The sequence below is a fragment of the Thermobia domestica genome, chromosome 10 (assembly GCF_964235325.1).
Source record: "Thermobia domestica chromosome 10, izTheDome1.hap1.1, whole genome shotgun sequence".
NCBI classification, from domain to species: Eukaryota; Metazoa; Arthropoda; class Insecta; order Zygentoma; family Lepismatidae; genus Thermobia; species Thermobia domestica.
The window spans coordinates 18087635-18100744 of NC_137463.1; the positions used below are offsets into that span (position 1 = coordinate 18087635).

Genomic DNA, 13110 nt, shown 5'->3' on the forward strand with positions numbered 1-13110 from the left:
CACAATCACCGTCTTCTCTATCCTACTCCTATCTCCTTAATCGTGGGATGTAAAATTCAAAGATTTCATTTCATTTCAAGAGCTTTCAAACCGGGACTGTCCCGGTAAAAACCTGACATATGGTAACTCTGACTATATAACAACATCGGTTTCGATACCAAAAAAGAAAAAGTCAAATTATCATATGCTATTACACAGTTTCAGAAAAAAAACATCTAACAAGCTAGCCGCATTAAGTCTGATACATATTTCACAACTTTATGCGTAATATAAATGTATATAGTTAAGCAATTGATATCATACACTACAAGCACTGAAAAACAACGTAACGTTCTCTAATAAAAAGAACGTTACTTTAGGAACAAATAAGTTAATCGCTCTACGAACCTTATTGTACACATTATACCCTAAAGTTATAGCCTTATGCAGTAATCAATTCCAATCAGATATTGAATGAGTATGGTGTTTCCTTGAGAATAATCCATCACTAAGTTGAACAAGCGCCTTTGAAGGTTAATCTTCTTCCATTTTACTCTCTTCTTCGGTAATTCATCTCGCTACTCTTGTTCGATGCAGTTGAAACCATGGCCTCATCCTTTTGTAATGTCCATCCACAAGGAAGGATGGACAGGTTCAACCTTTTGGAATTCCAAATTCGAAGCTTCTTTCAATTTACTCGTTCGTGTCTCTTTCTGTAATGTTGCTATATAAACGGGTATGTTGCGAGGAAACAAAAGAGGCTAGCAAAAAGAAGTCGAATCGTAAGATCATCATAAGATGAAAGTCGCATACTCCAGAGACTACCTGATACGTAATGTTGATCAGAATAAATTAGGAATTCTTCAGTTTCTTCTGGTACGATTTCCTGTAAGTAATCCATCCCTTCTGACCCTTGTCAGAGAGAAGGAAAACAAATCCGTCCACCATTCCATAGAAATCGGACTTTCTCATTCTCCCTGTAAAAATTCGCCAATCCCAACTGCTGCAGTATGTACTTCGTGTTCGTGTGACTTGTCTGGAACGCTTTGGCTTACGACTTCCCTCACTAGCCACGTCTGGTTGTGAATTTAATTTACATATTCCAATATTTGTTTGTTTTATCCCTCCCCGCTGGTCTAGTGGCAAGCACGCAAGCCTTTGGCGTATGAGGTTTAAGGTTCGATTCCTAGTGGGAGAGCATTGAGTAACCAAAGTGGTTCGGCTTCCACTATAATCAGTAAATTCAAGTCTTCCTTAGCCGACCCGGCAAAACCATGGAACGTAAAACTAAATACAAACCTTTTCTTTTTTCGCAAAAGGAACGTTTTATTATGAAGTAAAACACTATTCAGAAATATAATATTAAAATTTGCAAGAAGGAAATTTATTTCTGCGTAACAAAATGTAAAAATTAATTATTCACAGGTAATTGTTTTATTGGATTGTAACTAGTTACAGTATAATTTCCCAAAGACTCTTCTCATACAATTCTGCTGTTCTCACATGTAACACTTCCCAAGTGTAACACTCCGATTTTGATAAAATTTAACAGGTAGATATTACACATGAAATAAACGAATGCATGTTTTTTCTTTTCAGCGGAAAAACAGTTTTAGGGGGCAAAAGCCCCCACCCAAAATTTTGAAATTTGAGTCCCGAAAGGCAAGAAGTGAACCGAAGTGAATAATATTGTATACAGATGCTATAAACGTAAAATATTTTCCTGGGAAAAACGGTTGGACATAATTGCAACGATAGTTTGTGTAGGAACAGTACGCAAAAATAAATAAATAAAGAAAGAAAGAAAAGAAAAGAAAAGACATGATTACGTGTTTTTGATTTTGTGCAGAAAAACAAAAGTGTGACAAAGCCCCCCCCCCTCCTAAAAATACGAAATTCAACTCCACGAGCCCAGAAAGAAATATACTGTAATAAATGAAAATGTCCACAAATATTGTAGACGTAAAATGAAAGAATACGTGTCGTATTTTCCTATGAAAACTACCTGCGCTTCTGCGGTAATAATTACTTTTTTTTTTCGGAGGGACTTTAGTCACACCACAGTTTTTCCGCAGAAACTAAAAACACGTATTCGTATATTTTTTTGCGTATTGTCTCTAAACACAGTTTCGTTACAATTCTCCATGTCCTTTTAGGTACTTTTCACTATACTAATGAACACTTTGATAAATCGTGATTAAATGTTTGAAGGGGTCTGTACCCACCCAACCATCTTTTCCAGAAAAATGCGACACAATATTCTGTCATTTTACGTCTACAATATATGCACACAATTTCGTTCATTCCGGTCTACTTCTTCATGCCTTTCGGTCGTCAATTTCAAAATTTTCGGTGGAGACTTTTGCCCTTAAAAACATTTTTTCTGCAGGAAATAAGAAAGAAGTGATCATTTATTTTTTCTATATTGTCCCTACCCAAAATTCCCTTACAATTCTCCTTGTCCTTTAGGCATGTTTAATGTACTGTTATTAGCGCTTTTGATATTTCGAGATCAAAGGTTTGAAGGGGTCTGTGCCCCACCCAACCATTTTTCCCGGGAAAGTACGAAACACATATTCCATCATTTAACGTTTATAATATCTGTGAACAATTTCATTCACTTCGACTAACTTCTTCTTGTCTTTCCGGCCTCAAATTTCTCCAAATTTTGAGTGGAAGCTTTTACCCCTTAAAACAGTTTTCCCCAGAAAAGAAAAAAAAAAAAAAACACGTATGTTTATTTCATGTGTAATATCTACCTGCCATATTTTATCAAAATCGGAATGTTGCACTTGGAAAATATTACATGCCAGTGCATTCATATAGCTTGCATTTGCGGCAGAAAGTTCTTGTTTTGTGCTCCCTCTTTGCTGGAGAGACTTTTTTTAGGCTGTTCCTCTTCAGTATACTGGGAAGCTTCTATTCGCCGTGATTTCTTCTCAACGTTGGCGAACTGCTAACCAGACGAAATGAAGAATTTACGGCATTTCAAACTTTTTAATGTTTGTTTCTCGTTTGAAATTACGCTTTGATGACACAATACCATAAGTGGTGAGTCCACTTACATCAGTTATGTAAAGTACTGTCATAGGCCATTTTGTTCATTGTTTTGTGGTGTAACGTCGAACCATATGATTGTTAGTGTGAACGTCTGATTTTGTTGTGTTGTAATGTATGATAACTTTGAGTATTTTCCTCCGCTCTAGAAGTGACCACTTCAGGATATAGTTGTGCATTGTGTTTTGCAATTGTAAAATGGCTGATCTTAATGGGTATATATTGTCAAAAGAGACAGCGCACCCAAAAAATGAGAAGTTGTTCGTCTACAGTCATATTATATATAAGAATAAAATTATATTGCAGAGTGTGTGAAGAATCTGCAACTTCACGAATTAGGAACAATTCGTCATCAGGTATTCTAATAGCGCCGATGTTGGCATCAAAACATAAGGCAGCCCTTGTAGGATCGCTTTTCTCCGGAGTTTTGCCTTTTGCATTAGCTATAGGTGCTACGCTTCAAACTTCTAATCAATCCTCTGGTTAAGAAAACTACTCAACGTCTCATTTCAATATCGGTACCTGAACAAGAAACTTCAGTTGCATTTGTATATAAGTCTGCTAATATCTTATCGTCTGTCGGGAATCAATTTCTTCATCGTTTATTGATTTACCAAAAATATTCCTCCTCTCCATCAACAGTGACGTGTAATGTTAGTGATCTGTTAATGTACCACGTGCAATAGTCAAAACACACTAATAATAAACAAAACTTTACATACAATCAGTGGCAAAGCCACGATTTCTATTGAGGGGGGGGGTCAGTGTCCTACTCCGGAAAACTTTTTTTTGTCAATATGGAGACTGAAAGCGCAAATTTAGGTTTTTTCCTAGCAACTTTTAAAAATGTTGGGGCTTGGGAGTCCAGATCCCCGGAAACTGCCACTGAATACGCAACTGCATACAATGGAAAATTAATACAGTTTGATAGACAAAAGCAACAATTATGCTTCTGACAAGAGACTTATATAAGTGAATAAATAAAGAAAAGCTGCTACTAAAATAAGCAAAATTGCAAATAATTAAATCAATCAAACTACATAATAACATATAAAATTGCAGTATGTTATATCTGACTTCATTAGAACAGTTAGAAGATTATCAGAACATTAACTCCGCTACGAGCCACAATCTCAATCTATACTGAATCCATCCTCATATTTCTGCATTAAGGCTGGAGTTTAATGGACCCACTCGGTACCCAATGCTATAAATTTTAAAAACTATCACTTGACTCACGGAAATGAAAAAAAAAAACTTAAATAACACAAGAACACAACCAGGGAAATGTCATAGAATCTCAATACTTACTAAGCCTTAGTAATTATTAAAGAAAGTATGCGTACGAGTGCAATGGACCCACCTGGTAGTCCTAGGGTTGTGTCCTTGTATGGATATTTAGATAGAGGAAATACTAGTTCTTGCCGGATTTCTTTAACTACTTGCGATATGTTCCATTATTTTCAAACTAGGGTTTAAAATGTAATTGATTGCGTTTAGGGCGGCTTATAACACTGAAAGGAGTCGTTTTATGACACATGTTTATTTTCATTTGATATAAAGAATTACCCACCAAATTTTGACAGTTGAATTTTGCCCCCTGACACCCTGTATTTACGATATGAAATGAAGTTATGTAATGTGCATAAATAATTGCTGTTTTTGATGCAGTACTCGTAGTATTTGCATTAAGATGCGTGCAATTATTATTATTTAAAACTATATAAATTTTAAAATAACACTAGCACATGAATTCACATCCACATATGAAAATCTCATAGGTGATATGGTAATGCTCTTAAGTCGTAATTAAATTGTACGTAATTACAGATGTACATGAAAAGTCAGAGTGTTAGAGCTGACGGTGGTGAACAGGAGAGGAAGAAAAGAACACATTTCTTTCAACTTGCCTAAGGGGTTTTAAAAGTGACATGACAATTGTGCAGCAAGAATAGCAGGATCTTTCAAGTGAAAACTCCTTGTTCTTTAGTCGCGAAAAGAGAGGGGATGGGAATAGATATGAGTACGAAATTACATTTATACATATAAAAAACTAGTTCTCTCTTTGGTCAACCCTAGCACACTGATAAGCATCACATATTTTCTGGGCGCTAAGTACACGATATTATATGTGGGCGCTAAATCTACGGGCGCAAAGTATACTCCACGGTTTTAAATGTTTCGGGGGGGAAAATCAATCAAGAAGTATATGTACAGTATTATGTCGTAGTTTTGCAATTAAATAGAAGAAAACTTCAACTTGAAGTGTGGACTCTCTTTACACCCCTGGGTCCAAAGACGATATATAACAGACAGTGCTGATGAAGTTTTCACAAGTTAAAGGCAATTTCCTGTTAACTTCTTATTTAATAATCGTGAAAATTATGGGAGAAGATCCCTTCCAAACACCTTGCAATGTATATATTTTTTTTTGATTTCTTAAATTAAAAAATAGAAAGAAAAGTATGGTATGTGATAAGTGCTATTAGGGCCAGAGCTGTTGCCCCGGGCGCTGATAGCAAGAGGGCGCCAACCGAGTAAGCAGGAAGAAAAAGTATTGGAAAATAGTAAACGACACGGCGTCCCGTAAAAGTATTGGCGCCCTATTAAATCAATAGTGTTATCGGTTTCCAAAGAAATACATTTGGTAAAAATTTTCTTGCTGACTCCGCTCGGAACCCAAACATTTCAATAAGAGCTACACGTTTTTACTTATCATTTTTTTTTTTTTAAATATATCTGATTTCTTAATGACGATGTGATATACAAGGTTACATACATGTTCGACGTTTTGATGGTGATGAGTTTGGTTAGTTAATCAAGCTTTTCTATCCAATCGAATTAATCTCAACGGTGAGAATGAAGGTATAAAAATGAGAGGAGTGAAGAGACACGCGCAAACTGCTGTTTGCGAGGGAATATTAAAAATGAACGTAAACAAGGGGAATAAGACATTTTCAAACTTTAAGCAGTTGTAAGGGGTCAGAACTTAACCCAACGAATTTCGTTTTCTTCAAAGGCTGATCACTACTGATTTTTTTAATTCCATTGAATATGAAATTGTATATATATATATATATATATATATATATATATATATATATATATATATATATATATATATATATGTGTGTGTGTGTGTGTGTGTGTGTGTGTGCGTATGTATGTGTGTGTTTGCATTAGTGTATTTTAATATGTTAATTAATAATAAATAACCTTAAATTTAGAACTTTCATTTACTAAGAAGTTAAGTAATTACTGTAATTTCAAAGATATGTAGTAGTCAAACTATATTTTAGATTTTAAATATAAACATTACGGTAAACATATTCTTCAGCTCTGATCAATATTGAGAAATTCGCAAGGAAGGCTTCTTCCGAATTTCCATTACATTTTACAAAATAATTTTACCGCAAAAGAATCAAAATTAAAATGCTATTTGTGTGGTCATATACAGAGTAAAATTTCAGAAGTTTATAATTATTACTGAAAATTAATGCTGTCACCCATTTCGAACATCTGAAAGCACGTATTTTCTATAATGTATTCAAATTTAATTTCTTATCGATAGCATGAAACGTTGTAAATAGTTGTACTGCAAATTTCCCTACCTGTTCCCCAAGTGAATCTGTGTACCAAGCAAAGGCAGTTTTGTCAAGTTTTTAACAAAAAGTTCAAAATAAGCCTCTTGAAAACAGCTCTTATTTGTAAAAGAATACAGAATGATGACGTTTGGTTGTTGCAGTAGTCTGTCCAAGTAGCTTAATAAAAATTCAACGTAGGATAACAACAAAATCGGCTTCTCTTTTATGAAAAAAAGGACACGCTTGGTACGATGAGTATGGGGGCACAAATTTCTACTTCACTTCGGGCGCCGAAATCTAGCCACGACTCTGACTAGAACTGACAGACTGTAAGCAGTTCTGAAAGTAAGCCCCTAAATGTTAGACAATCCCGCTTCAATGAAAAATAGAGCTGGTTTCATATGAGAGAAGTTTACATCGACATTGCAAATTGAAAAAGGACATTTTCATTTAAGTAACTAACATTAGTTATTTCTCTTTGTTGTTTCTTTTTATTTATCTTAGCAATTCTCTCAGTTTGCCTGCTGGCTCATATGTTTCAGGAATTCTTCACAGCATCCATTAAAGTGGCGTAAAATATTTCTACGAAAGAGGAAGGAGAACTTTCTTTATGACCTTGTTTTTGACATTATTGAGCGCTCATTACCATTAAGCATCACAAACTCCCAAGCAGATGTCAGATACCGCATTACAATTCAGAAACTTATAATACATAAATACTGCCTAATGTTATTCAAGTTCACGCTTTAAAGGTATGAGTGAATAGAATAAACTGTTTACATCCTTAAATAAAATACATTTTTAAGAAAACGAGGCAAGGCTAAAAATAATATATAATTATAGTAACAAGTATTAAGACATTAATTAACATACTTTTTCTATGCTTACGTCCTCTTGACGAACGCCGTCTCGTACTGGATTTTCCTGCAAAAAACAAAGGGAAAGTAATTTGTAGTATTGTATTGCAATGAAACAGAAATCAAGTTTTTGGCATGAAATGAATAGTATACATGATCCTTATTTCAGGTTTAACGTTCCATATCCTCTCTCTCTTTATATATATATATTCACTTGGGGAATATATAAATAATATATAAATATAATTAACACATATTAATTATAAATATAAATAATATACAAATATAATTCTGGGCAATGAATTATGAACAGAATTTTCGTACAACCGAAACACCATTGGTCCCATCAAATTCTATTCAATGGGACGCTAATGTATTTAGAATTAATTACAGAGCACCTGTTGGTTATGCAACCTGAATTTTCACACAAGTGTGGTTAGTTGCAGACCATTAGAGACTGTCTTGACTTCACATCAACAAGATGAAGCATTCATGTTTTTTTTTTTTTTAATATTATTTTATACAAAAAGATTGAATGAACTATTGTAAGTATTGTAATATATTTTAAGAAAATAACATACCTAAGCTCACATTTGATATCATGTAATATCTTTGAGTTAAGAAAGGAGTAAAGAATTGATTGGAGGATTAAGGAGTAAAATAATAACCTATCATACATGATATATTTTAACAATAAATTAAGCTGTTTTCTGCCATAATTCAGAAGAAATAAGAAAAAACTTTTTAAAAAATGCTTGTATAGAATGCACTAGAAAGGAGAAAACAATCAAATTCACTCTTCTTCTTTCTCTCCATCTTTCCCCACCTATATAGGGTCGAAATTTCTTCTAAGTCTTCTGAATAAAGCCCTGTCCCGTATTTCCTCCACTGTTAGACCTCTCTTCCTAAAGCCATTCTTAACCATAGCCATTCACTTCCTTCTTGTTCTCCCTCGGCTTCTCTTCCCATCCATCTCCATTGCAATCACTTTTCTGCGAACATAGTCGTTTATTCTTGTCTTTAGATGACCATACTACTGAAGTCTTCTTTCTTGGATCTTCTTCGATATGTTCACAACCTAGGTTGTTCCCCTTACTTCCTCATTCCTCTCATCAAAGCATTCCCATTTCGGTAACATTCAGTATTTTTCCTGTGTTTTCTTAACAGCAGTATTTCTACTCTGTATATCGTTGACGGCTTAACCACTGTTTTGCAAATCATGCATTTATTCTTTACCGTGATTCTGCGACCACACAGAATACTACATACTTTCTTTGAATTTCGGCATCTCTCTAGCAGTCTGTGTGATAGAAGGCAGATCTAAATGACTATTCTTAGGAACAAATTAGCCTAACACTTTTCACTTCATTCAATCGTTCTTCTTCTAGCCTTATTTTCCATTTTCTTCTGCATTCAACTCGAAATGTTTCGTTTTCTTTCTACTAATTTTTAGGCTTCAACCTTTCAAAGACTTCTCACAAATCTCTAGTTTCCTTTCAACTTCTTCCCTATAGAAAAGTGCTTTTTGTTGTTGTTGTTGTTGAAGTAAAATGAAGAAACTACAACTAAAAGCATTGAGCATTCTTCCTAAGGTTGAGGGCTTTCATCCAATGCTTTTAGTCGTAGTTTCCTTGTTTCATTCCTATATGCTTTACAAAATACAGTGAAACCTCTGTAAAGCGGACAGCCGTGGGGAATCAAAAATTGTCCGCTATAGAGAGGTGTCCGTCTTAGAGAGGTTTCGATATTTTCTTACGTAAATTAGTAAATAAGGTGATATGTAATTACAAACTATTGAAGGAATTTATCAAACCGTTCTATGACTGCGGGCATGTCGACATCTGCGGATTCTCCACAAATCGCTTTGAAAGAAATTTTGTGTCTAATCCGAAACTTCTCTCACCACTCGTTCGAGATCTTGAAATCTGAAACATTCATTTCAGTTGCTACCTCCAAATTCTTAGCTTTTAGCATCGACCCTAACACAGGATTTTTTTTTTCATTCCGCACTCTATAAAAACATTCACTTGCACACCAACTTTGTTCAAAGCAATGAGACACTATTTTCATTGTCATTTTCACACCACAACTTTATTAACTTGTCTTTGTTTTATATTATCTCAGGTGCTTGTGTTTTACCGATACAAAAATTTTCAGCTATCCTTCGCACACCTCAGTATTCTTCGAAAATTCAATCAATTCGATTTTAACATTAGCGCTTCTCGTGGCATTTCGAAAGCTCACAACAACTTACACCTTACTGCTTATTCGATGCAGAATGACTTACAAATATTTCCATCTACAAATAGAGGCACTAAGACAATATGCGAATACGCGGACAAGAAATACCATACATGTCTTCTGCTTGATTCCAGCGGAACAGTAGAATGACGTATCATCCCAAATGGCAGGCAACTGTCAATCACTTTTGATTCTAAAACAGGTTGGGTGGGAGTGAAATGCAAGCAAAGGATATGAGGGTGTTATTAAAGAAAGACGCTTCATCTGAGTTTCTGAACAGCCAGTTGACGAGAAAAAATGTTATTACAATGCTTCCTTGGTGATACATGTATGCATTTCTGAAAATGTATTTTTTCTGTACTTTTCAACTTGTTTCTAGAGAAAGTGTCCGTAATATGGAGGTAAATAATACCTATAAAGAGACAGAAAAGACTGTCCGTGTCCGTACTAGAGAGTGTCCGCTTTAGAGAGGTTTGTCAACATGGTCTTTTCCTATTACAGTGTTTGGGGATTACAAAATATGTCCGTTATGAGAGGTGTCCGCTTTACAGAGGTGTCCGTTAGTAGAGGTTTCACTGTATATGCTTTCTCCTATTTGTGCCTTTTATAAAAAGCATTAAAAATTTTTCTTAAAAATTCCTTTAAAAATAAGCAAGTATTATAGAAAATACTTTAATTTAATGTAAATATATAGTGTGTGTCTGTTATTGTATTTTACATAATGCTTCCACACTACGTAAAATATGATAGAAAAGTCCATTTAATGTTCCTACACTACGATAAAACTAGATGTAATGCTTCATTGTGTAAATTAATATAGAACAATTACAGTATACTATACTAACTTCTTTTGGCACAATTTGGCCTCTTGTGCTGCACGGAGGATCCTGGAATGGGGTCTCCCTTTGCTGTTGCACACCAACAGTAACCAGCTTGTTGGTGGCACTGCACAGGAGCGTAACTGCCATCCTCTAAGCATTCAGGAACAAAAGTGGACACCTCGGGCGGCCTCTTCACCTGTTGTGCATACGCTCGCTCTGCCAGACATCTCTTTCGGTCTCCTGCGAACGACACAAACAAAACAAATTGACATAATGAAGATGAAAATAAAGGTCATTAGACGGTACGAACTAATTTTGTATCTTTTTGAATATACAATGGACCCACGGTTTACGGATCTCTCGGTTCGGGTTTTGTGAACAATTTTTCCCTCGGGTAACGAGCACTTCGGGGTACGAATACACACATACGCCTGTACCGACAAGTGCTCCCTCGTAGCAAAGCGATTAGCGTACACTCTTTTGGCGTGAAAAACTTGAGTTCGATTTCCGGCGGTAGCTCATGTGGTTTGGATCCCATGTTAAGATATAGGTCCATGTCTCATATAGCTTCGCTGCTGAAAGAGATGCTAAACTGAACATAAAATCAAAATTAGCCTGTTGCGAGAATTCCACGCCCCCAGTAGTGCTTTTGCGTGTTTGATATAAACATTATCTGTCTGAGTTCCGTATTCGAAAACTACGTTTTGTTAATTTGTGTACTTTTTGTATTGTATTTTTTTTAGCTTTTACATAGTTTTATTTAATTTAATGTTACTTATTCTCCTTTAAAAGGATAATTACATTTTTATTCTATATTTTTATCACAAAAATACTTAATTTTTCTACAATATACAGTACAATGCTTCATTTACATTAATTACAATAAAAAAAAAACAATTTCTGTTCACGAATAGCGTTATAAAACGGATTAAATTCGTAACCTGGGGGTCCACTGTATTTCTTCCCTTACAAACTATTAACAATATTGACATGATTATTAAGATTAAAGCCGGTTTACGTTTGTATTCTTTAAATCTAGAAATAATTTAATCATTGGAGTCCAGACACAAGAAGCGTTCTTGTAATTGTAGTTTTGCTTAAGCCTGGAACATATACTCAACAATTCTATGACCGATTCTCAATACATCAATATTTATTAAACTGGAACTAAAGAACTGGCGATCAGTCTATGAAGCTAGCAATACATCTTTCAGGCCGCCACATTTATTCAAACAGTTTCTAAGTTAAACTAAATGTACGTGGCGTTATAACTAAACATCGGATTTTTATGCAAATCCATTTTGATTGCTTATATGCAGCTTTGTTACACTTGGTAAGTTTCTAACAACAATAATACAGCTGGAATTTGAAGTTTTATAGTGCATATAAATGCATATTTTAAAGTTTAGAGCATATATTAGTGCTTAAGACCATATTCAGCATATTCTATAAGTTTTTTTATTTCATATGTATGCTTATAGCAAGGAATAAATTCAGTTTTAGATTTTATTTTCAATGCATTTATATGTCTATGAAACAGAACGGCTCCGATGTAAGCGTCTTTGCATCAGATGATGGAAGAATGTCTAATTTATGGAGAGTCAATAATGTTAGTAACCGATCAGCAGAGCAAAGACGCTTATAATTGCCAAGACGTTAAGAGAAACCTGATAATGATAAAGATATTGTAATATCGCGTCGAAATCAATTCAGAAACATGAGACACGAGAAATGTTGCTCAATGAATGCTTAGCTCTAGCTTATGAAGTTCGGCACGAGCGAAAGCCAGTTCCTGATAAATTCGGACACCCTGTGGAAAAGAAATTGACGTATGTTATTACGAGAAACTCTGACTACAAAACAACTGAAGCCATGGGAAAATATCTTCAAGGATTAAATTTCAATTTGCCAGAAAATAGAGGTACTAATCTTGCTCCTTCCCTCTCTATAAATATAGTCCAATAACATTTATTGATGTTAACAGGTCCTTTTCTGGCTTTAAATGTTACAAACTGATATGGAAACATGAATAGAAGCGTCCTGTGACGTACTGTAAGTCTAATTAAGAGAAGGAGTAAATCCTTAAGCACGAAAACTGTTATATTTCACGTGCAAAGTTTGTCAGAACTTCGCACAATGTTTTGAAAATGCTCTTTTATTGCCTTATTAGTGCATATTTTAACAGATTTAACAGCATATTTGCATGCATATGAGGGTCACTACGAAAGTTTTGAGATACGCATTGTTGTGGCACAGTATTTGAATTCCAACAATTGCGTTCGGTAGTGTATCCAGAGCTAAGAAGCGAAGCAAGTTTCAACTAGCCTCGCTTATCGGCATAGCCGTATCGCCTTCACTTGTTTGTTGATGTGAGCAGTATTCGGCTGTCTAGAATGGAGCTCGAAAGGGAACATTTTCGGGCAATGATCCTTTACGATTTCAAAAGTGGTTTGAACGAGACACAAAGCCTTGACCGTTTGCAGGGGGCATTTGGGGACCTTGGTGCTTCCCGTGCTACAATTTTTCGGTGGTTTGGTGAATTCAGAAGAGGCCGGACATCGCTTAAAGATG

General features: G+C 35.1%; 1 protein-coding gene across 4 annotated transcripts in view; it reads right to left on the reverse strand.

Moving 5' to 3' along the window:
- The window catches only part of magu (SPARC related modular calcium binding-like protein magu), a 213902-nt gene that overhangs the window by 77487 nt on the left and 123305 nt on the right, over positions 1-13110 (reverse strand). For all 4 annotated transcript variants that reach the window (XM_081727813.1, XM_081727812.1, XM_081727816.1 and 1 more), the window contains exons 3-4: positions 10564-10779; positions 7494-7544 (exon numbers count right to left, since the gene is read on the reverse strand). In XM_081727813.1, coding sequence (XP_081583939.1) covers positions 7494-7544; positions 10564-10779 — 267 coding nt within the window. The remainder of the gene's footprint in view (positions 1-7493; positions 7545-10563; positions 10780-13110) is intronic.